The sequence below is a fragment of the Vigna unguiculata genome, chromosome 9 (genome assembly GCF_037176805.1).
Source record: "Vigna unguiculata cultivar grain cowpea cultivar isolate G323 ecotype 2 chromosome 9, ASM3717680v1, whole genome shotgun sequence".
In the NCBI taxonomy this organism is placed as follows: Eukaryota; Viridiplantae; Streptophyta; class Magnoliopsida; order Fabales; family Fabaceae; genus Vigna; species Vigna unguiculata.
The window spans coordinates 35,081,340-35,107,511 of record NC_140800.1 but is presented as its reverse complement, the minus strand read 5'-3'; the positions used below and the strand labels follow the sequence as shown (position 1 = coordinate 35,107,511).

Here is a 26,172-nt window from a genome sequence, read left to right as displayed (position 1 = left end):
GTGATAAATTAAAATAGACAAAAAATAAATTAGTATATTAATATCTTTAAAAAATATATGTCAATAAATAAATATAATAACTGTAAGGCCCATTTCTTTTCTCAGCCCTAAAAGTTAGTGGGTTGCCCTACAGTATTGGGCCTAAAGGCCGGCCCACAGTATAAGACCTTAGGTCTGTCCTAAACCTAATGTATTCTACCATTTTCAGAGAGTTTGCCCTTGCCTTGAACTGCAGCCGTCTTTCACTTCCGCTAGGGTTCCGTTCGACTGTCACGTAAGATAAAGGGGCTTCCACTCCATGTAAGTGTCTTCCCCAGCCGTACTGATTCCCATTTCGCTACCTTGTTTCATATTTCCAGTTAACAAGCCTCTGTTGACTCAGTTTCCTTGATTCCTTTTCGCTGTCCTGCCAGTTCTGCGAGTCATCCTTGGGTTAGTGCGTTCCGAGGTCCCGTGTTGAAGCTCCGTTAACCCTCTTCCAGGTACGGGAAGTTAGGGTTCTAGTTTTGACTCTTTTAGAACTGTTTTTGTGTTGGTTGTTGAATTGTATGGTTGGATCTGTCGTTTTGACGTGTGAAATGCTTTGTATGTGTTGTTCGGTTGGAAAAACATGGCTGTGCAGTGAAAAACAGTGGCGAGACCTGTTAATCTCGCCCAGGCGAGTCAGTCTCGCCTAAGCGAGATGAAACAGGGAGCTCACCTAGAGCTCCTGCGCGAAAAGTCGCCCAGGCGGCTCGCTCATCTTTTGAGCGAGCAGGCAACTCGCCCAGGCGAGAGGGATCTCGCTTAAGCGAGATCCCGCGTTGCCCACACACTTGTTTTTTTGCTCTCGCCTAGGCGAGGGGGAGGCTCGCCTGAGCGAGACCCCTCAGCCTGAGCGAGGTGCTGAGCGAGGTGCTGGGCGAGACTGTGCTGTGTTTGAATGTCTATTGGTCCCTGAATGATCTGTTTTGGTTGAGTATGATTGTATGAGGAGTGATCTGTATATAATGGAGCATGAAGTATATTTTTGACATGATTCGTGAATTGTGGATGAAGATTTGGTATGAGACTTAGCATGCAAAATGAATGTGTGGTTTGAAATCTAAGGAACATGGTATTGACATGAGATGAGATCCTAGACTCATGGGATGGTGATGATCAGTGGTATGGGCTCAAATGTGATGCGTATGAGGAATAAATCTCATGGATGGGTATGGAATTGTAAACATGCTTTTAATATTCTAGTAGTGCTGAGTTATGAATGTTGGTCCGTGTCAGCGTGTAAATTTCTTGGGGTCTCTAGGCGAGACCTCCGGGGTTGCGCTTCAGTGGTCGGGACGTAATCCCATGGCCCCTGTTAGTGGGTGTCTATGGTGGTGCCCCATCTGTATAACTAAGTAAGGATTCAAGGTAAGGACTGTATCTTGACACTCTAAGGGGCCAGTTAGTCTCACTTAGAGCGGACTGACCCCTGTGGTGAGAGTAGTAGGAGGCCTGAAATTCATTAAGGGCTAACCTTGTGGTGAGGGAGAATTGTTTCATCGTGACATTTGTAACACATAGCTCGGGGGTGAGCAGCTCAGGTTCGAGCAGGGGTATCCACCACAAGTGCAAGCATCCGCTAAATCCGACTAAGTTATACATATCCGGATGAGTCGAGTCGAGTCGTAGTGTATCAAATGAAGAGTCATGACATGCTTGATTGCTATATGGATGTGGAATGATAATAATGTAATTGACTGTATGATAAGAATGTGTTGGCTCTAGCTTACCCTGTTTGTTGTATGGTTGCCTTGTATGTGGTTCTTCTTTCTTGCGATGATCATCGACTCGGTTGATGGGAGCAGATGGGCGAGGTTCTCTTGGTCAACAAGCGAATGGAGATTCCGCTGCTTAGCCATCTGGGCTGGAGTTTTCCTTGTGTTTTATTTAGGGCCATGGCCCATGTATCTCTTTCTGTATTTCTACGCTACACTCTATGTTGTTTTCGTATTCAGCTTTCCTTTGGCATCGTGGTGTGCCTGAGTTTTGTCGGGGTGGTGTTAAAGACCCCAGGACTACGTTTTTGTACTTGTATTATGTGACGTTTTCCTTTAATTTCGCTTAATAATTAAATGGGACGTTACATTTATGGTATAAGAGCGGTCATTCCTCAGGTCTGTGGACTTGGATGTCCACTTAGCTTTCTCCGTGTGTCTCTGAGTGTTCAGTTAGAATTCTTGCCTTTATCAAGTCTAACCAAGTGGTTTTCTGTGTGCCAGTGGACTATGGCACCTCCTCGTCGAGCTTCTCAATCATCCCGGGGGGACGCGCCAGATATCGCCAGAGCCATAGAGGCAATGGTAGCAGCTATGACGCAGCAGAGTGCTGCGATGATGCAGCAGCATGAGGCATCCATGCAGCGACAGGCGGCGTCGCTTGAGCAGCAACAGGCAGTGATGCAGCAGATGGAGGCTGCGAGGGTAGCTGCTGAGGATGCTCATCGGCAACACATGGAGGCTCTCCGCCAGTTGGAGGAGAACAGGGTGATTGCCCCTGTGTTTGGTCCTGAACCACGACCTGCAGTTAGGGAGTGGAGCCTGGAGGACTTTCTGAGACATCACCCGGCGAAGTTTGACGGGAAGACCAGTCCTGACGCCGCAGACCAATGGCTGAAGGACCTGGAGCGCATCTATGATGCGAAGATGTGCCCTGCAGAGAACAGGTTGGCGTTCTCTGTGTATATGCTCACGGGGGAGGCAGAGCATTGGTGGAGCAGCACCCGATCCATCCTGGAGGAGAGGGATGAGCCAGTGACGTGGGAAACTTTCAGGGATAGGTTCCTCTCCGAGTACTTCCCGGACAGCATCCGATACGCCAAGGAGGTGGAGTTCCTTCAGTTGACCCAGGGAGGGAAGACTGTCACAGAGTATGCTGAGAGGTTCAAACACCTCAGCCGTTTCTACACCCTACCACTCGATGAGGAGTGGCGATGCAGGAAGTTCGAGAATGGGCTTCGCGGTGATATTCGCCTGATGGTGGCACGCTTGTCCATCAAGGATTTTGCCGCTTTGGTAGAGAAGGCCAGGGTGATGGAGAAGATGAAGCGCGAGGTGGAAGGCCAGCGTCCACAGCAGCCACAACCGCCTCAGAGGATCGGTGGACCATCTGGGTCCAAGCCCAGGCATGAGGAGCGGAGGAGACCGTACGATAGGCCCCACCATCCGTCCCAAGGGTCTAGGGGTCTCCCCCACCAGCAGGGTCGAGTGCAGTGCAATATATGCGGGGGCCCTCATCTGAGGAGTGCTTGCCCGCGTATGGAGGGTTACCGTCGGTGCAACAACTGTGGCAAGGAAGGCCACTTTGGGAGGGATTGTCCTACCCTTGCTAGGGCAGCAGCACGCCCTCCAGTTCAGACTCCTCACCAGCACCGGCGGAGAGATAGAGGCAACCGGCCTCAGGCGACAGGCAGGGTATATGCCATGACCGGAGCAGAGGCTGCAGGCTCAGGTAATCTTGTTATAGGTCGATGCATGATAGCGGGTGGATCTTTGTGTGTGCTGTATGATTCTGGAGCGACACACTCTTTTGTGTCTTTTGCTTGTGTGGAACAGTTGGGTTTGCCGATGCGCGAGCTGCATTGTGAACTTGCAGTATCTACCCCAGCGTCGGGTTTGGTCAGGACGTCGTCCTTGTGTGCTAGGCTTCCAGTAGAGGTAGAGGGACGCATGTACAGGGTGAACTTAATATGCCTACCTCTACAGGAGTTGGAGGTGATCTTAGGGATGGATTGGCTCTCTGCCAATCGCATTCTGATAGATTGTCGGGAGAAGAAGTTATTGTTTCCCGACTCAGAGGAGCATGAGTTGGTATCCTCCCAGGGAGTTATGAGAGAGCTACAGGACGGTGCGCAGTGCTACATGATCTTCACGCATATGGAGGTGGAGAGAGGAGAAGCAACGTCAGTGATACCGGTTATTCAGGAGTTTGTGGATGTGTTTCCGGAGGAGGTACCGGGATTGCCTCCTAGTAGAGAGGTGGAGTTTTCCATCGATCTAGTCCCAGGCACAGGCCCGGTCTCGATGGCCCCATATCGCATGGCTCCGGCAGAGTTGGTAGAGCTCAAGAAATAGATAGAAGATCTGATGGAGAAACAGTTCATACGGCCCAGTACTTCGCCTTGGGGAGCACCAGTGTTGTTGGTAAAGAAAAAGGACGGGAGTTCGTGTCTGTGTGTGGACTACAGGCAGCTGAACAAGATGACGATCAAGAATAAGTATCCGCTCCCGAGAATTGATGACTTGATGGATCAGTTGCATGGGTCATCAGTGTTCTCGAAGATAGATCTGCGATCGGGTTATCATCAGATTTTGGTAAAGGCTGATGATGTATAGAAGACAACTTTCAGGTCGAGGTATGGCCACTATGAGTATGTGGTTATGCCGTTCGGTGTGACCAACGCTCCGGCAGTGTTCATGGACTACATGAACAGGATCTTCCGACCTTTCCTAGATAAGTTTGTCGTAGTCTTCATAGACGACATCCTTATCTATTCCAAGACTCAGGAGGAACATGCAGAACACCTGAGGTTGGTGCTTGGTGTTTTGAGAGAGAAGCAGTTGTATGCTAAGTTGTCCAAGTGTGAGTTCTGGATGGATGAGGTTCAGTTTTTGGGGCATGTGATATCCGCCCAGGGGATTGCAGTGGACCCGGCAAAGGTCGAGGCAGTGGTTAAGTGGGAAAGTCCTAAGTCGGCCATAGAGATCAAAAGCTTTGTGGGGTTAGCAGGCTACTACAGGAGATTCATAGAGGGATTCTCCAAGATAGTGGCGCCTCTGATTCTGCTTACCCGGAAAGACCAACCCTTCACTTGGACGGACAAGTGTGAGGAGAGCTTTCAAGAGTTAAAGAGGAGACTGACGAGTGCTCCTATATTGGTAATTCCGGATGTCGGGAAGCCGTTTGAAGTCTACTGTAACGCCTCTCACCTCGGACTTGGGTGTGTTTTGATGCAAGAAAAGAAGGCAGTGGCATATGCTTCGAGGCAGCTTAAGATACATGAGCGTAACTACCCCACTCATGACCTTGAGTTGGCAGCGATAGTATTTGTCTTGAAAATTTGGAGGCTCTATCTTTATGGTGCTCAGTTTCGAGTGTTCAGCGATCATAAGAGCCTCAAGTACTTGTTTGATCAGAAGGAGTTGAACATGAGGCAGAGGAGGTGGATGGAATTCCTGAAGGATTATGACTTCGAACTTCTATACCATTCGGGGAAGGCAAATGTGGTAGCAGATGCTCTGAGTAGAAAGACGGTACATACGGCACATCTCATGATAAAAGAGGTAGAGCTACTAGAAAAGTTCAGAGATATGAGGATACAGGTGGAGTTGGGGTCCGAGTCCATTAGGTGTAGTATCCTTACTATATCTAGTGATTTCTTGGGCTCGATCAGAGAGAGGCAGTTGTTGGATGCCAGTCTGAACAGAGTTAGAGATCAGATTGGGTCGGACGAGGCTAGAGACTTTGCTTTGGGTAATGATGATATACTGAGGTTTCGAGGCAGAGTATGTATACCAGATGACGCTGAGGTGAGAAAGTTGATCCTTGAGGAGGGACACAAGAGTCGTCTTAGCTTGCATCCTGGCATAACTAAGATGTACCAGGACCTCAAGGAAACTTTCTGGTGGCAGGGAATGAAGAAGGATGTGGCTCAGTTTGTATCAGCTTGTTTAACATGTCAGAAGGCGAAAGTGGAACATCAGAGGCCTGGTGGCGTTCTACAGTCGTTGGAGGTACCGGTGTGCAAATGGGACATTATCTCCATGGACTTCGTGACTCATCTTCCACGGACTTTTAGAGGACATGACACTATCTGGGTGATAGTGGATCGGTTGACCAAGAGTGCTCACTTTTTGGCGATGAACTTGAGGATGTCTATGGCCAAGCTGGCCCAGTTGTACATTAAGGAGATAATAAGACTTCATGGAGTGCCCTCGAGCATAGTTTCCGACAGAGACTCGCGGTTCACGTCCCGGTTTTGGCAGACGTTACAGAGTGCTATGGGTAGCAAGCTCACCATGAGTTCAGCGTATCACCCTCAGACAGATGGCCAGTCTGAGAGGACGATCCAGTCGTTAGAGGATTTGTTGAGGACTTGCATATTAGATCATCTGGGGGCTTGGGATGAGGTGTTGCCCTTGATCGAGTTCACCTACAACAACAGCTTTCATGCGAGCATTGGCATGACGCCATACGAGGCTCTTTACGGCAGGAGGTGTAGGACTCCTCTTTGCTGGTATCAGGATGGAGAGGCCGTGTTGGTTGGACCTGAGCTGTTAGAGCAGACCACCGAGAAGGTGAGGATGGTGAGAGACAGGATGTTGGCTTCGCAGAGTAGACAGAAGGCCTATGCGGATCGCAGGAGGAGGCCTTTGGAGTTTGCAGCGGGAGACCATGTATTCTTGAGGGTGACCCGAACCACGGGCGTGGGAAGGGCTCTCCGCTTAAGGAAGCTTTCGCCTAAATTCCTTGGCCCGTATCAGATTACGAGGAGGATTGGACCAGTGGCTTATGAGATAGCTTTACCTCCACAGTTGGCGAACCTTCATCCAGTGTTTCATGTGTCACAGCTGAGGAAGTATGTATTCGACCCGGCTCATGTGTTGGAAGCTGAGGATATACAGATCAGGGAAGATCTCACAGTAGAAGTACCACCCATAGCTCTTGAGGATAGCAAGGTTGAGGAATGTCGTGGAAAGACCGTTAGCCTTGTTAAAGTCATCTGGGATCGGAGGACGGGTGATTCGACTTGGGAGTTAGAGGAGGACATGAGAAAATCACATCCACATCTGTTTACCTGGTGAGTCTTTATTTTCGAGGTCGAAAATTTTCTTGTTGGGGGGAATGTAAGGCCCATTTCTTTTCTCAGCCCTAAAAGTTAGTGGGTTGCCCTACAGTATTGGGCCTAAAGGCCGGCCCACAGTATAAGACCTTAGGTATGCCCTAAACCTAATGTATTCTACCATTTTCAGAGAGTTTGCCCTTGCCTTGAACTGCAGCCGTCTTTCACTTCCGCTAGGGTTCCGTTCGACTGTCACGTAAGCTAAAGGGGCTTCCACTCCATGTAAGTGTCTTCCCCAGCCGTACTGATTCCCATTTCGCTACCTTGTTTCATATTTCCAGTTAACAAGCCTCTGTTGACTCAGTTTCCTTGATTCCTTTTCGCTGTCCTGCCAGTTCTGCGAGTCATCCTTGGGTTAGTGCGTTCCGAGGTCCCGTGTTGAAGCTCCGTTAACCCTCTTCCAGGTACGGGAAGTTAGGGTTCTAGTTTTGACTCTTTTAGAACTGTTTTTGTGTTGGTTGTTGAATTGTATGGTTGGATCTGTCGTTTTGACGTGTGAAATGCTTTGTATGTGTTGTTCGGTTGGAAAAACATGGCTGTGCAGTGAAAAACAGTGGCGAGACCTGTTAATCTCGCCCAGGCGAGTCAGTCTCGCCTAAGCGAGATGAAACAGGGAGCTCACCTAGAGCTCCTGCGCGAAAAGTCGCCCAGGCGGCTCGCTCATCTTTTGAGCGAGCAGGCAACTCGCCCAGGCGAGAGGGATCTCGCTTAAGCGAGATCCCGCGTTGCCCACACACTTGTTTTTTTGCTCTCGCCTAGGCGAGGGGGAGGCTCGCCTGAGCGAGACCCCTCAGCCTGAGCGAGGTGCTGGGCGAGACTGTGCTGTGTTTGAATGTCTATTGGTCCCTGAATGATCTGTTTTGGTTGAGTATGATTGTATGAGGAATGATCTGTATATAATGGAGCATGAAGTATATTTTTGACATGATTCGTGAATTGTGGATGAAGAGTTGGTATGAGACTTAGCATGCAAAATGAATGTGTGGTTTGAAATCTAAGGAACATGGTATTGACATGAGATGAGATCCTAGACTCATGGGATGGTGATGATCAGTGGTATGGGCTCAAATGTGATGCGTATGAGGAATAAATCTCATGGATGGGTATGGAATTGTAAACATGCTTTTAATATTCTAGTAGTGCTGAGTTATGAATGTTGGTCCGTGTCAGCGTGTAAATTCCTTGGGGTCTCTAGGCGAGACCTCCGGGGTTGCGCTTCAGTGGTCGGGACGTAATCCCATGGCCCCTGTTAGTGGGTGTCTATGGTGGTGCCCCATCTGTATAACTAAGTAAGGATTCAAGGTAAGGACTGTATCCTGACACTCTAAGGGGCCAGTTAGTCTCACTTAGAGCGGACTGACCCCTGTGGTGAGAGTAGTAGGAGGCCTGAAATTCATTAAGGACTAACCTTGTGGTGAGGGAGAATTGTTTCATCGTGACATTTGTAACACATAGCTCGGGGGTGAGCAGCTCAGGTTCGAGCAGGGGTATCCACCACAAGTGCAAGCATCCGCTGAATCCGACTAAGTTATACATATCCGGATGAGTCGAGTCGAGTCGTAGTGTATCGAATGAAGAGTCATGACATGCTTGATTGCTATATGGATGTGGAATGATAATAATGTAATTGACTGTATGATAAGAATGTGTTGGTTCTAGCTTACCCTGTTTGTTGTATGGTTGCCTTGTATGTGGTTCTTCTTTCTTGCGATGATCATCGACTCGGTTGATGGGAGCAGATGGGCGAGGTTCTCTTGGTCAACAAGCGAATGGAGATTCCGCTGCTTAGCCATCTGGGCTGGAGTTTTCCTTGTGTTTTATTTAGGGTCATGGCCCATGTATCTCTTTCTGTATTTCTACGCTACACTCTATGTTGTTTTCGTATTCAGCTTTCCTTTGGCATCGTGGTGTGCCTGAGTTTTGTCGGGGTGGTGTTAAAGACCCCAGGACTACGTTTTTGTACTTGTATTGTGTGACGTTTTCTTTTAATTTCGCTTAATAATTAAATGAGACATTACAATAACACAAGATAAAAGATAAAAATAATGTGATAGATAGAGAATAAAGAAAGAGAAAAATAATAAGTGCATATATTTAATATTTTCCTAGGCAGAGAAGTAACACCTCGTAGTTTTATCTCAATTAAATTAAGTTATTATAACCTTTTTCATCGATAAGAATTCAGCATATATTACAACATCTTAAATACCACAGGATAGAAATTTCTGATAGATTTTGACGTCAAATTATAACTCAAAATGAAAGTGGGACTAACACCGAGAAGTACTAGGATGACAAAAATAATTCTTATGCTTGGGTTGAGTAATTCGAAATGGATATATATATATATATATATATATATATATATATATATATATATATATATATATATATATATATATATATATATATATATATATATATATATATATATATATATATATATATATATATATATATATATATATATATATCCTATTTTGTATGCATATATATAAAATAATTTTATATATATATATATAATTATTTTTATCTCATTCTTTTGTTTATATATTTTGAATTAAGTTAAATATATTTTTAACTCTTAATTTTTAGTAAAAATCGAAATTATTTTATTTTTAAATTTTGGTTCAGTTTAGTTTTTCAACTTTATAATTATATGAGATTCTTCAATGTTAACTTAACGAAATTTGGTTTAGTGAACTAAATCCACACATTTTTAGAATTGGGAATTAAATTAGACCAAAGTTTCAAAAATTAATTAATTACAATTTTTACTTAAAGTTAAGGTCAACAACATATTTAATTTTTTTTATTTTTGTCCTTTACAATTTTTAATTTTGAAATATTAAATTGAATATTCTTGCATTTCTTTTATCTATTTAAACTAATTTTTAATATTTTAATCATTTTAAGTAACTTAATTTATTTGATCTAATATATTTAGACAAAAACCTTTTTGTCTTTTTGTTTATATAAAGGGCTGTTTTTGCAAGTATCTTCTTTTTTTTCTTCACCCTCAAAAAATTCATAAATCTAAATTTATTCATTAAAATTATAATAAAAAGATAAAGATATTTCGGCATCTTATTTTTAAAAAAATGTATTTTAGAATGTTCATTTTAAAACATATTTTCAACCTAAAAATATTTTTGAATTATACAACTCAAAATATATTTAAAAAAAAATTATTGTTATGTATATTTCTAAACATATTTTGGAATCTAAAACTACATTTCGAAATACACGTTCAGAAACATATAAAATAAATATATTTCGAAAAGATGAATCTGCGATGCAAAAAATGAAAACTAGAGAAGAATTGGGAAGTAAAAAAAAATTATTATTAAATTCAAATGAAGTAACCAATTGGGAAAACCCAAAAAGTTGAAAACTAGAGAAGAATTTGTTTTTAAATTCAAATAAAATTTATAAAATAAAAAGTAGACCTTAATTATTATTAATTAAAGTTTTATTATTATAAAAAATATACAAATAAGATTTCAATTATTGAAAATATTAATATTTATTGCTATGATATTTAAAAAATTAAAATTAAAAGTTAGATTTTAACAATGCTAAAATTTAATTTTAAAATGAAAATATATTAAAAGTTTCATTATTTTTGTGTTTGTTTGATTGAATTAAATTTAAGAAGGGAGGGAGATAAACATAATTTTATTTCTTTAAGGAGAGAAGTAGAGAATAAATGAAAATATTCCTGTGGGATCTATTAAATATCTCTTCTTTTTGTTGGAAGCAGGGAAGGAATGAGAGCTTGTTTATTTGTGTGAACCTACTCAATCTTTCAATGCTAATTTTGTTATTTATTTTCTATCTCATAACATCACATGCATCAGTGAATGTGTCTTTATAAAAAATAAGTTATTTTTCTCTTCAATTTTCTGTGAAACCAAACTAGTAAAGTATAAACTACCATTTTCTTAAGCCTTTTATTTCTTTTATTCTTCTTTCTTTCAATTTAAAAGCCACAAACTTTCTATCATTTTTCTCACTCTTATTTCTTTTCAGCCTACTTCATTTTTGTCTCATTTCTATCTTTAAATAATATATCGACTAAAGTTGCTTTTATTCGATTAAACTCTAATAAATTTCTGGTATCCGGTCAACATATTATACAATGAGATATTTTAAAAATTATAATTAAAATAAGATTTTAATAATTAAACTAATTTAAAGTCTATCAAAATAAAAGCTTGAAATGTATTTATTTTGATACCTAATTTGTTTCTTTCTAACTTTTTACAACAAGTAATACTACAAAATCCTTAGCTAGTACCAAAAATAATTATTAATCATTATAACTATCAAATTAGATATAATTTATAAATAAAAAATTATCGATAACTAAAATAATTTCAAAAAAATTATAATTCATCTAAAATAATTTTTAAAATGGATTTCAAAAAAATTATAATTCATCTAAAATAATTTTTAAAATGGATTGATTTCTAAATTAGTTACTATTAAAGTTTTATTACTAAAAAAATATTTCTTAATTAGTTTCTAATTAAAAAGTTGGTCACTAAATTAATTTTTAATTATATTTTGTGTAAATCTATTAACTTAACTGCTAAATTATTTTTATGAAAAGTTTTCAATTTCTAAATTTTACGCAATTAAAATTTAATCGATGTTTTAGAATTCTACTTTATTCAAATTTATGATGCACCGCTTTGAATACAAGTAATATTCAATCAAGCAATCATTATCCAACAACTTTATATGTATACAATCATTATGATTCAACAATTTAATTGACAAAATTTATCCATAATAAAATGTATTAAAAATATCGTTTCACTAAATTTTTCGTCTGATTTGTTTTTCGTGTGATTCGTCTGATTGTGTAGAACTGATTTTTTTCGTAGGAATAACAGCAGACAACTTTTATTTGTTATTAATTTGAGAAAACTTAGCTTTTCAACCGCAATTTCCATTAAAAAGTTGCAATTTCGTTTCATTCTTAAATAAAACAAACATTTTGTTGAGAGTTAAGTAAGCAGCAACTTGTTAAATGTAGACTATTTTTTGTTTAATTATCTTAAAAAACATGTTATAAAACATTTATGAATGAATTGTAATTGTAAATTTGTTAATACTGACATGTACCGTTACACTGACAGCAACTTATACTGATTTAGGAAACTTTTACTTTAGCTTTTGATTTTATAAAATATCACTCAGTTTAATTCATATTTTTCCAGTTTGTTTAAATTTTTCGTGGAAAAGATAATTTTGATTGTCTTTTTCGATCAAAAGAAAGTCCATCACAATTATATCAGTACATGCAAAACTTCTACTGACATGATATGAACTTTCCTTCTTCTTTGTACACTTGCTTTTAAGAAAAATGATAATTTAATTATTAAATTTTAAAAACTTTGTTTTATAACATGAGAGGTGATCTTTTAAATAATTTTTGAATATTGAAAATAAAAAAAAATCACTTAAAAAGAAAATATTTAAAATTATAAAAAAATTATTAAAATTTAGTAATCAAAATATGAATTTCCATTTTTTAAGTATTAGCCTGATTTGATGACTTCTTTTATATAACTATATCATCAAATTTTATCATTCCAAAACTCATACATCGAGATACATGTACACTGTGTTTTATATTCACGGATATTTTACAACGAAAATGCAATGATTTTAATCACCTTGTTTTTATGGTATTTACATGTTTCATGATTTATATACAGTTAGAATCTTTCAAAATTTTGGTCACACTTCCATCTTTTCTGGCAGAAGAGGTATCTTCTTGTCCAAGGATTCTGAGCTATCGTCACAGTTTGTCTCTTCCTCGTTTCCTTTCACTTGTCCATATATTACTGTATAATACCCCATTCCAAGTATAGTTGTTCCTATAACACTGCACAATTTTATTTTTTTAAAAATTAGGAACCAAAATTTTTATATTGTATAAAAATATGCATCTGGGCATGAATTCGATTTTAGTCCAAATACCTTCCATAATGAAGGCTGTTAGAAAAGAAGCAAACTGCAAAAGTAGTGGCAAATGCAATACCAAAGGGCTTGAAAAGTGGCACATAAAGTGGACCCTTCGTGCGAGTTAACCATACTTGAATATTTGGACGAATCACACCTCCTACTAGTGCCTGTTAAATATTTCTCATCAGCAGCACATAATTATGTTTTGCTGTTATTAATTCTGCATATCAAAATGATATTCAATATATATGTGTCGATACTCACAGTTAGAACAATGAGAATAAGGTCCTTATTACGTTTTATCTTCCAAGCATTTATGTCCCTCTCAATGATACACGATACTATTGCACAGAGGATCATTCCAATTAAGCTAGAATAAGAAACCATCTTCATTGGTTCCGGATATTGCTCTAGAGTTTCTTTCTAATAGGTGGAAAGAAAAGAAATAAACTTTAATCACCACAATTTTCATCAGAGGGAAAACATGATTTTAAGAATAGAAGGAAAAAGAAAAAAACATTAAAAGGAGTATACCTGGATGAAGTTGGAAATCGAAAGGGAGAAGGAAGCTGCAGCAAGCAAAGCGCCACCAAGAAGCCAAAATTCTGGTGTTGAGGAGAAGAGAAGAAGTTGCTTAGTTTGTCGAAGGTGGTGAGAAGAAGGTCTTACGAGTGGTCCCTTGTAGAATTCAACTACCACTGCTCCCATTATTGATACCAACACACCAATCACTTGGACTTGGATACCAGGGCTTCTCAGATTCAACTCTGTCTTCCTGAAATAAACAGTATAAACTTATTACATCTATAGCTAACTCTTGAAAAATAATTCACAATTTTAGTTTTATTTTGTTTATATTTTCAACTAATAATATCTTAAAGCACAATCTTAAAGATTAGATAATATTGTTTACATACACTCACTCAGATATCAGTTTTTTAATATAATTAATTTAAGTGCTCTTTATTTTAAGTTTACCATTTTGGTATTTTTATTTTGTCTATAATTTTAGTTTTCAGAATCTAAAACTTTACAATTTTATTTCAATTCTCAATTTTGTACACCTTTTTTTTTTTTTTTTTACTTTAATTAATTAATCAAATCATGGTTGCATCTTAAATGAATATGATAAATTTAAGGGTTCAATCAAACTGCAATAAAAAGAAATAAAACATTCTTAGAATTAAGAATACGGTAAAAATGATATATTATTATTTTATTTTTTTCAATTTTGTGAACTAAAATTGAAAGAATAATTATGCAAAACAGGGATCAGAAATGAAAGATCGATAACAATTCCGATTTAGCTTAAAGCATATTTAGTTTCACCTTCACTCTCTCGAAATATTTGGATACATTACAATAGATGGAAAATGGACACAATGGCAAAAATGAATAGACAAGCAAATTACTGAGTTTTGATGATGTGGAACCTGAGAATGAGAGAGAGCAGAAAATTAAACGTTGGGAACAAGTGGCTCATGGCACACACAAGTATTGGCGAACTATAGCTTAGACCCAGAAATAAAAAGGCCTGAGTCATGGTTACCCTGCAAAATCCATTAATGTAATCAAATGTTACAAATATGAATACTACTTATCTTCAGCAATTGTTACAACCATTCAAAGACCACAAGTAGGTTAACAAGAAAGAGAGAGAGAATGTTTATGTGTATGTACCCTATTAAACCGATGAACAAGAATCGCATGAACAAAGAGAAAGTAAAAGTTTGGCGCTGCTTTCTGTGCAGAAGAGAGAATACTGAAGATCAGAACCAAAACAAAACCTCCATGCAAGAAACTTCACTAGCTAGCAACACAAGGAGAAGGGAAGGAGGAAGAGAAGGACCTGTCCTCTTGGTGTGATAAAAAGGAAGAAGGGAACAGTAGTATAGTGGCCAAAGCATTGGTATAAACTATGAACACAAATGGGCTCATTCCATTAGTTATTGCAGTTTTTGCAAAAATGGTGAGCCCTATGGTCCAACCTTCCATAACCACCATGATTATGAACGGCAGCACCTCAGACATCTTGTTCTTAGCCTCCATTGAATTGTCCTTCTTGTGTTCTCCGTCAGGATAATATATATGTTAATGGTGGTATAAATAGAAACTAGAACTTTGTTTCTTATGTATTTAATTACAGCTAGAGGGGGGAACTTTTTGAGTATCTGGTATGGAACTTGTCTTGGTCTGTGTGCGCTCCAAGTAGGAGCTTGAAGAAGCACCAAGAAAGCCACTTACCCTGTGTGTGTGGAGAAACTTGTTAGTGCTTCTATTATAAGAAACAATGGTGGAAGAAAAGAGATGGGACCTTGCAAGTTGCAACCCTTGAGAAAAAGGGGAAGGTACTTTGGAGGTGAAGTTGCAACTCGAGTGTCCCAAATTCTTAAACAAGGGACCAAAGATGACGTGTGAAGGAGTTTTTAATGATTGAGTTATTTTCTTCTTGGTGGATCTTACGCACTTGTTCTCTGTTAATTTGTCCTCTTTTCTTTTTGGTCTTGGTTTGGCATCATTAATGTTAAACCAAGGGTAAAAAAAACAGTTTAATATGTGTCACTCTTTGGCTTAGAGTAGTTGATCTTATGGAGTTAATTAACCATGGTATAATGCATAAATAAATGGGGCCAATAAGAGGAAAGTTTATAGTATGGTTGGGAATGCATTAGTGGCGGACATTTCTTGTGGCCCTACCACAAGATGATATTTAATGCTGACGCTGATGTATACTACCATTTGCGTGTAATGAAGAAAGATTCAATTAGAATCTGAATAAAATATTATTCTGTGGAATATTTTTTTGTGAATCTTTGCAGTGTTGTCAAGTTTGTGGGACCTGTACCTCGTATGAGTCAGGCACCACCTCAATATTATTTACGGATAATGATTAAATGACCACTAAAATTTGACTACTATGTTACTCCCTGACGTGGAAAGTAATTTTTAATTTTTTTTTACTTGCAAAAGAGAGTGTGTCACGTGAGGGAAATAGAAGTTAATTAATGTTAACTTTTTCAAGCCGTGAAAGTGAAACAAAATGGCCAAAAGCGGTTTTGGAAAAAACCCATTCGCAAATCATTGAGAATGGTGTTGGAATCCTTCCAAACTCCATCGTACCTACGAAATTCACTGAAACTCAAAGATTTCTTCAAAGTTTTGTTCTTTATTCCTAAAATATCCAAACGCAACAATAGATCTCCCTCTTCAGCTCCAATTATGAGACGAAGAAGTGCAGATTTTCGAAGGCCAAGAAAGAGGAGGCTCTAGGATGTAGTGTGGTGGATATTGTGTTCCATTTTGATTCTTTTTTTTATTTATATTCTCGCTAAAGGCTCCACCAAAATTGACTCCAGTCACTAAAATATACTTATAAGAGAAATTGGTGTGGAAAAATTGGCCCACAACTCCCCAGCTCACACATGATAATAGTGGTTGCATTAACTGGTCACCCCTGATGTATTACATGTTGACCTGTCCATTACTTTTTGCACATCAATATCAAATGGGGTATGTGGTTACGACACTAAACTTGTACACCATTCACAGTGACTACATGACATTCAAAGCATGTCTACAACGAATATTGAACCTAATAAAAATTGTTGCGAGATAATTGGTCCACGAAATCTAGCTCTCTCTCTCTCTCTCACTCACACACACACATTATATATATATATATATATATATATATATATATATATATATATATATATATATATATATATATATATATATATATATATATATATATTCTGCATGGAATAACTGGTGACCACTAACTTATTAAGTGGTGACCTGCCTTGAACGTTTTGCACATTAGTTTCACCACTTCTCTATTGTAAGGAAGTCCACAACTAAAGCATGTTTACTGTCTAGGAAGACCTCAATAACATGTATGGAAGGTATATTTACTCCTAAGAGAAATTGGTGTGGAATAATTGACCCACAACTCTCACCTAACACACGTGATAATTGTGGTTGCATTAACTAGTCACCCATGATGTATTACTTAGTGACTTGACCATCAATTTTTGCACATCAATATCAAATGGGGTATGCAGTTAGGGTGCTAAACTCCTACACCATTCACAATGACTCACATGACCTTCAAAGCATGTCTGCAATGTATATTGAACCTAATAAAAATTGTTGCGAGATAATTAGTCCACGAAATCCAGCTTATATATATGTATCAATTCTGCATGGAATAACTGATGACCACTAACTTATTAAGTGGTGACCTGCCTTGAACTTTTTGCACACCTGTTTCACCATTGCTCTGTTGTAAGGAAGTTCACAACTAAAACATGTTTACTGTCTAGGAAGACCTCAATAAAATGTATGGAAGGTATATTTACTCCTCAGAGAAATTCGTGTGGAATAATTGACCCACAACTCCCACCTAACACATGTGATAACTGGTTGTATTAACTGGTCATCCCTGATGTATTACGTAGTGACCTACCCATTACTTTTTGCACATCAATATCAAATGGGGTCTGTGGTTAGGGTGCTAAACTTGTACAACATTCACAATGACTCATATGACCTTCAAAGCATGTCTGCAACGTATATTAAACCTAATAAAAATTGTGAGATAATTGGTCCATGAAATCCATCTTATATATATGTATCAATTCTGCATGGAATAATTGGTGACCACTGACTTATTAAGTGGTGACTTGCCTTGAACCTTTTGCACATTCGTTTCACCACTGCTCTGTTGTAAGGAAGTCGACAACTAAAACATGTTTGTTGTCTATGAAGACCTCAATAACATGTCTGGAAGGCATATTTACTCCTAATAGAAATTGGTATGGAATAATTGACCCACAACTCTCACCTAACACACATGATAACAATGGTTGCATTAACCCTTGATGTATTACATGTTGACTTGTCCATTAATTTTTGCACATCAATATCAAATGGGGTATGTGGTTAGGATGCTAAACTTGTACATCATTCACAGTGACTCACATGACCTTCAAAGCATGTCTGCAACGTATATTGAACCTAATAAAAATTGTTGTGAGATAATTGGTCCACGAAATCCAACTTTATATATATATATATATATATATATATATATATATATATATATATATATATATATATATTATAAATTCTGCATGGAATTATTGGTGACCATTGACTTATTAAGTGGTGACCTACCTTGAACATTTTTCACATTGCTCTATTGTAAGGAAGTCCACAACTAAAACATTTATACTATCTAGGAATACCTAAAAAACATGTATGGAAGGTATATTTACTCATAAGAAAAATTCCTATGGAATAATTGGCCCACAAGTGCCCCCCTCACACACATGATAATAGTGACTGCATTAGTGAGTGACCCCTGATGTATTACATAGTGACCTACCCATTACTTTTTGCACATCAATATCAAATGGGGTCTGGTGTTAGGGTGCTAAACTTGTACCATTCCTTTAGGGTTTAATGGTAACGAAAAAACTTCCAAAGGGGATTTCGAAAAAATGGGGTCTTCTTCCTCACACTTTCATCTTCACCACTTCTCCCTAACCCTATGCGACAGACCCTTCTTTTCGATGCTTGTGACTATTCTTCGTCTTCCGTATTTGCCTTCTCCCACTCGTTTTCCTTTTTGCATTTCTCTTCTCTCACGGAATGGAACAAAGATTGTGGCTTTTGTAGGGAGTGTGGAGATTTTTCAAGGAAGAAGACCAGCACCGTGGATTTCGCATGGAGGAAAATATAGATTTCGTAGGCACAGTGAAGTTTGGAAGGATTCCAACACCATTCTCAATGGTCTGCAAATGATTTTTTTTCAAAACCGCTTTTGGCCATTTCCATTCACTTTCACAGTTTGAAAAAGTTAACATTAATTAACTTCTCTTTCCCTCACGTGACACACTCTCTTTTGCAAGTAAAAAAAAATTAAAAATTACTTTCCACGTCAGGGAATAACATAGGAGTCAAATTTCGGTAGTCATTGAATCATTATCCATTATTTACCCAAAGGAAAACTATCTTTTTTGACATTTTTTTTTATAAATTAAACAAAATTTTCATAATTCATTTTTTATTTTTTTAATCAAAATAAAATAGTGAAATAATATTTTTTTTATCTAAATAAATAATTTGTGTAAAGAAAAAATTTGTTAACCTATATTTTTTCTTACTGAAATGCACTTTCTTTTACAAGGTGAGAATTTGTGACTGTAATCGAATTTTGAACCTGTTTTTCTGAAACTTGTTGGAATTCGACTTTTTCAGAAACGAATTCTGATTTAGGTTTTACTTTTTTCATTTCGGGTTTAGAAAATTTGAAAAGTATAAATTTTGTAAGTTAATAATATATTAATGTTGGTATTTAAAATATTAAGAGAATAATATAAATTCACTACAGAAAATTTAAATTTATGGTAAAATAATTAAATTATTAGATTTATCAATGTTAGTGTTAATAATATTTAAAATTTAGTATTTCTATTCATTGAAATTTAGTACCAAATACATGATATTATTGTTAATTTTTTTTATTTCATATTATGAGAGCGAGTTAGTGTAAGAAAATATATTGTTTAAAAGATTATTATAATTGTGAATTCATGATTTTTGTTTGTACATTGAAGTGAATCAAACAACATATTTTCTATCGCTTGCACAGGGGAAAGATAATTGATGCTTAATTTTAATTATTTTTTTTAAAGAGCCTATGAATGTCCGTTACATCACATAAATAATCTATGTTTAATTCTTGCCACAAGTCCACCAAGAATGCATACTCAAACTCAAAGATGAGTAGTTAGACAAAAAAATTAGTGCATATGTATATTACATTCCATATATAACTTCATTTATTCTTTGCTGGTAAAAAAAATGTAATGGTTTAAAAATGTAACATTTAAAAAGAATATTATAAATATAGTTTAGTTTTGTATTTTATAAAAAAAATTCTTTTAAAAATGACTTGTTGTATTTGTTCAATAACATATTGGATCACTAAGCCCATATTCGAGTACTGTTACCACTAAAAGAAATAATTTTAAAGGAGGGTTATTGTTACATTACTAAAAGTCAATATTTATTCTAGTCATTTATTTGGAATTATAATTTTCGTTGCTAAATCTTCCTTAAGAATGTGTTTCTCAAGATTTCTTTGAAACCTTATAAAAGTCAAACAATTGCCTCGATTTTGTATCCTTTAGTATTTAACAGAAGTATGAAAATAGTTTTTTAAACGAAGAAAGATGTATTGGTCCCTCAAATTTGACTTAAATTTGGAAATGGTTCTGGGTTGAAATTTGTTCACTGTTTGATTCTTGTTAAGGATGTCAATGGGGTGGGTAGGGTACGGGTAGTAGCTCCTATGTACCCTACCCGCTGGATAAATATATGCCTCGTATCCGTACCCATATCCGTCGGGTATCCGTTATGCGGGTACCCGCCTATTTTTTTCATATCTGCGGGTATCTACGGATACCCGCGAATATTTACAAAATTATTTAAAAAACAAATATTTAATCATAAATTCAAATAAAATAAAATACATCACTGTCATAGATTTTAAATAAAGTTCAAATAAACTCAAGTTCATACAAGTCCAAATAATTATAAAAGTAAATATAAAATGATGTTCAACAAAATGAAAATTCTTTAACTAGTATTTAGATCAAAAAGTCCAAATTTTCCAATTGATTCCTAAAAAATAAACAAAATAAACAAATAATAAACCTCAATTACAACGTGCTAAGTATTCTTATTTTGATTTCATCATTTGACAACAAACATACCATAAACGTCATTGTCCATTGTCTATATTAGATTTGATTTATATGCCCACTTTCAAATAAAGCAAAGAGAAGAATGTCAAGGGTGTACTTGAAAGAAGACAATATACCAATACTTGAAGTTTGAAGACTGAAGACAGAAGACAACATGTGCTACTAGCTACTGGTTACTAGCTCTAGCTACTGGTTACAAGATCTAGCTACTAGTTACTAGCTCTAGCTACTAGTTACCACCTCTAGCAACTAGCTACTAGCTACTAGCTACTAGCTACTAGCTACTACCTCTAGCTACTACCTACTAGCTCTAGCTCTAGCTCTAGCTAATAGCTACTAGCTACTAGCTACAAGCTACAAGCTACTAGCTATAAGCTACAAGCTACAAGCTACTAGCTACAAGCTACTAGCTACAAGCTACTAGCTACTAGCTACTAGCTCTAGCTCTAGTTACTAGTTACTAGCTATTAGCTCTAGCTACTAGCTACTACCTACTAGCTACTAGCTACTAGCTACTAGCTACTAGCTCAAGGTACTAGCTACTAGCTACGAGCTCTAGCTACTAGCTACTAGCTTATAGCTACTAGCTTATAGCTACTAGTTACTAGCTACTAGCTAGTAGCTCTAGCTACTAGCTCTAGCTATTAGCTCTAGCTACTAGCTCTAGCTATTAGCTACTAGCTCTAGCTTTTAGCTACTAGCTACTTGCTACTAGCTACTAGCTCTAGCTACTAGGTACTAGCTACTACCTACTAGATACTAGCTACTAGCTTTAACTACTAGCTACTAGCCTAACTACTAGCTCTAGCTCTTGGCTACTAGCTACTAGATACTAGCTCTAACTACTAGCTACTAGCTACTAGCTCTAGCTTCTAGCTACTAGCTTTAGCTCTAGCTACTAGCTACTAGCTACTAGCTACTAGCTACTAGCTACTAGCTACTAGCTACTAGCTACTAGCTACTAGCTACTAGCTCTAGGTACTAGCTACTAGCTCTAGGAACTAGCTACTAGCAACTACCTCTAGCTACTAGCTACTAGCTTCTAGCTCTAGCTACTAGCTACTGGTTACTAGCTACTAGCTACTAGCTCTAGCTACTTGTTACTAGCTCTAGCTACTAGCTACTAGCTCTAGCTACTAGCTACTATTTCTAGCTTCTAGCTACTAGCTATTAGCTCTAGCTACTAGCTACTAGCTCTAGATACTAGCTACTAGCTACTAACTACTACCTATTATCTATTAGTTACTAGCTACTAACTCTAGCTACTAGCTCTAGCTACTAGCTACTAGCTACTAGCCACTAGTTACTAGCTACTAGCTCTAGCTACTAGCTTTAGCTACTATCTACTAGCTCTCGTACTAGCTACTAGCTCTCGTACTAGCTTTAGCTACTAGCTGCTAGCTGCTAGCTACTAGCTACCGGATACTAGCTCTAGCTATTAGTCACTGGATACTAGCTCTAGCTACTAGCTATTGGATACAAGCTCTAGCTACTAGATACTAGCTCTAGCTACTAACTATTAGCTACTAGCTACTAGTTCTAGCTCTAGCTACTAGCTCTAGCTACAAGCTACTAACTTCTAGCTCTAGCTACTAGCTACTAGTTATTAGCTACTAGCCCTAGCTACTAGCTCTAGCTACTAGCTATTAGCTACTAGAGCTAGCTACTTGCTACTAGTTTCTAGCTATTAGCTACTAGCTTCTAGTGACTAGCTCTAGCTACTAGCTACTAGCGACTAGCTCTAGCTGCTAGTTACTAGCTCTAACTATTAGCTATTAGCTACTAGCTACTAGCTCTAGCTCTAGCTTCTAGCTACTAGCTTTAACTATTAGCTACTAGCTTTAGCTACTAGCTACTAACTCTAGCTACTTGCTATTAGCTTTAGCTACTAGCTCTAGCTACTAACTACTAGCTACTAGCTACTAGCTAATAGCTAATATTTATTAACTTTAGCTACTATCTATTAGTATGTATATATAAGTTATAATTAAGTTTATTTACTATTTTGGTCTCAAATATAGAAGGACAAAATTGGATCCTTTTAAAAAGTAAGGGTACTAAATTGAACCTAAAATTGAAATAGTGGAGTAATTTGAAAATAATTGTTACCACTGCCATGTGTCACGATTATAAACTGTCACGTGGCATGATGGTAACCTGACACGTGACAATTTATAAGTTTTTTAAAAGAAAATAAAAATTTAAAAAAACAAAAATTTTAAGGCTTGACACGTGTTCTATACCAACATGATGTTAACTCGAACTTAGTGGAGATGACCAAATTGTATCCTTTTAAATAATTGGGAGACTAAATTCAATCAACCAATAATTAGGAGACCAAATTAAACCAAATCAAAAATTAGGAAACTTAATCAGTAATGATACCTTAATTTAATAATAATAATAATAATAATAAGGGTTAAATATGTTTTTGGAAGTTTCAGCGAAATTTGGAATTAGTCCCTCATCAAAACTTTTAACCAATTTAGTCCTTCTTTCAAAATGCGTGAATTTAGTCATTTTAACCAAATTTTGTTAAGTTTATCTGACATTTCAAGCGCATTTCATGATAATATTTAAATTATTTACACTGTTTGACACATTTTTGCTTCAATGTTAACTTAAATACTATCATGAAATGCGCTTGAAACATCAGATAAACTTAACAAAATTTGGTTAAAAGGACTAAATTCATACATTTTGAGAGATGAAGAACTAAATTGGTATAAAATTTTGATAATGGACTAATTCCAAAATTCACTGAAACTTGAGGGACCAAAAACATATTTAACCCTAATAATAATAATAATAATAATAATAATCTTAATAATAACCTTGTACTATGTTTTAATTTATTAACAACAACTTTATGTAAAAAAAATGCTAAGTATATTATGATATCTTAACATTAACTAAATTAGTAAATTAATTAAATTATATTTATTATTTATTTACAAATAATTAATAAATTTTCAAATATCAACAGTTTATTAAAAAAATAGTTTAAAATCATTTTATTGAAAATGTATTATAATATTATTTTATTTTATTTTTTAATGAAACCATTTTTGTGTATTAAAATGAGCAAAAATCTGGTCGGAATTCTGTTCTTCACGAACCCTGCTCTTGTTTAACTCACGTTTTATATGATTCAACTTTATTGCACGGAAAACTTTCAACAACATACAAGAATGATTAAAATTATTAAATTCCTAAATTACATTTCTTATGACTAAATTTTATTAATTTTTTTAAACTTAAAATTTAACGTCGTACCGCCACACTATATTACTAGCAACTTTTTTTTTCCTAACGTCAATTTCATATTAAATTGCGATCACCTAGCATAATAAGAATTTTCCTAAATCCAATACTGTATACGTGTATAGCAGCAAAATATATACAATTAATATCGGTTATTTAATGTCTCTAATATCAATGATGCTTAAAAATAATAAATTGATTAAGCTAAAATAAGATAAGAGAAAAGAAAATCAATATAAAAATAAAAATAATAGAACTTTAATATATGGAAAAACAACAATATACTCTAATTTAACAAAGTGTCTCCACGATTGAGTTAATCAAAACCTTGTTAGGTTAAAATATCTTTTTCGTTTCAAGTTTCGTTAAGTTTTCTTAAATCGGTCATAATTTTGTTTTTGTGTTTAAATAATTTTCAATTTTCGTCAATTTTATTCAATTTGTTCATTTTGTACTAACATCGTTTAAATCATTAACGGCCATGAACAGTGATTGTCACGTATCACTTCGTGGGTATTTTTTGTCTTTTTTAAATTATTTTTTAATTGTTTTAAATGTTCACGTGTCAACCCAACTGCATGCCACATGTCAGAGTCAATTTTTATATTCAATTTGGTCCCTATATTCGATATTTTTATTCAATTTAGTCCCAATTTTTGTTAACATGAACCAATTTTTTCCCTCTCCAAATTGAGACTAAATTTAATTTTTATATTAAAATTCACAGTTTTTACTAAATATATTAAAATTCACATCATTATAACTTTTATATAAAAATTAAATTTGGTCTCAATTTCAAAATGAACAAAATTGCTCAATTTTAAACAAAATTAGGACTAAATTGAACAAAAATAACAAATATAGGGACTAAATTAAATATAAAACATTAACTTTTATAGATAGGGATAATCATATATGTGAGAACCTAATAAATAGTTGTTTAAAATGAGTAAGTGTTTAAAATAATGGAACTCGATTATTTTATTATTAAAAAGTCTTAAATATAAATAGAAATCTAATAAACGAGTTTCATTAGTTATAAACACTATCTCTCTAAGAACTATTTCTAAAATCATCTATGTCTTCTCTCTAAGTTTTTTACTCTTGTAATCATATGTTCAACGATCAGAGACCGCTAGGGGGATCCCTGCGACACACCCTATGTTTTTGTCCGATCAATTTCTCAAATAGAGTAAGTTGAATTTCTGTTCTTTTCTTTGGTTTTGTCTAAATCTCCTTGCATGCGGATGATTCTAGATCACATGTGTCTTCTGAGTTCTCCTTATGTTTTTTCATTGATCAATGGTTCTATCGATGCACTCTAATCATGTTCTTCTTGTTCTTAGGGAGAGTTGGGGACTCTGTCGGGTTGTGAGGTGTATTGGAACTCTTTATGAACTGTTTGTATATAGTATCTCAAGTAAGGGAAGCTAATATCTATCATGTCTCACAAACTTGTTAAGAATGTTATTATATGATTATTATGTAATTGACTTATGTGTTTGATATGTGAACTAGGTTATCATGTTTGAAAACGATAAATACTTAGCTTTTATCTGTTGTTTGAGAATAATTGTATGTTATGGGTGCAATTGGATGCAATTAGTGTGAATATTTTGATAGAATTAATGTTTGATACTCGAATGGTCTCTATAGAGGTTTTGGAGTTGTATGGATTGGTTGAATAGGTATAATTTTTGCTTAAATCAGTTTCTGCAGAATTGTGCAGATTTGCTTACTCGTTGGGCAAGCCTACTCGCTTGGCGAATGAGTTGATATGCAGAATTATGCAGAACACTGATTGCAGAATTATGCCAAACACTTATTACAGAATTATGCAGATTCGCAAACTCGTTGAGCGAGTAATTCTCGTTGGGCGAATTTCCAAGTCAGGAACTTCCAAACCTAGGCTAGTGGTTGGGCGAGTGCTACTCGCTAGGCGAATTTCTAAGTCAGGTCAATGGTTGGGCGAGTGCTACTAGCTGGGTGAGAATGGGCCAGTGTTACTCGCTCGACGAGCAAGTACGAACCTGAAACTTGCATTCTTGAGTGATTTGAGTGGTATGTTGTGGTTATAGAAGTTAATTGGGATAATGATTGATAACTAAATATATCTATGCTAGTACTAATTCAAGGAGAATTAGCTATGTATTGTAGTAGTGTATGCATTGAAGTGGGGATTGTCTTGGAAGTTATTCTGACGCTCTAATAACTATTCAAGTTCTCAAATAGAGAGGAATGGGGTATATGGTGAGAGTAGCATGAGGTCCTAGCCTAGAGATTTTTTCTTGA

General features: G+C 36.4%; 2 protein-coding genes across 4 annotated transcripts; one reads left to right on the top strand and one right to left on the bottom strand.

The window, feature by feature from the left end:
• The first annotated feature begins 2,474 nt into the window (after positions 1-2,474).
• LOC146883938 (uncharacterized) lies at positions 2,475-4,094 on the top strand. The gene is made up of 3 exons (XM_085666789.1): positions 2,475-2,851; positions 3,146-3,633; positions 3,781-4,094. The coding sequence occupies exons 1-3, from the start codon at positions 2,475-2,477 to the stop codon at positions 4,092-4,094; spliced, it is 1,179 nt and encodes a 392-aa protein (XP_085522915.1).
• An 8,391-nt stretch (positions 4,095-12,485) lies between these two features.
• LOC114162614 (WAT1-related protein At1g70260-like) lies at positions 12,486-15,165 on the bottom strand. Of its 3 annotated transcripts, none has more exons than XM_028046561.2 (7): positions 14,691-15,165; positions 14,522-14,584; positions 14,254-14,391; positions 13,376-13,616; positions 13,106-13,264; positions 12,918-13,008; positions 12,486-12,761 (listed from the first exon to the last, which is right to left on the bottom strand). In XM_028046561.2, the coding sequence occupies exons 1-7, from the start codon at positions 14,888-14,890 to the stop codon at positions 12,754-12,756; spliced, it is 900 nt and encodes a 299-aa protein (XP_027902362.1). In that variant the 5' UTR covers positions 14,891-15,165; the 3' UTR covers positions 12,486-12,753. The 3 variants fall into 3 exon arrangements, with proteins under 3 accessions (XP_027902362.1, XP_027902359.1, XP_027902360.1); XM_028046558.2 differs by having other exon boundaries at positions 12,857-13,008; positions 14,691-15,159; XM_028046559.2 differs by having other exon boundaries at positions 12,857-13,008; positions 14,275-14,391; positions 14,691-15,151.
• Positions 15,166-26,172: the final 11,007 nt, after the last annotated feature.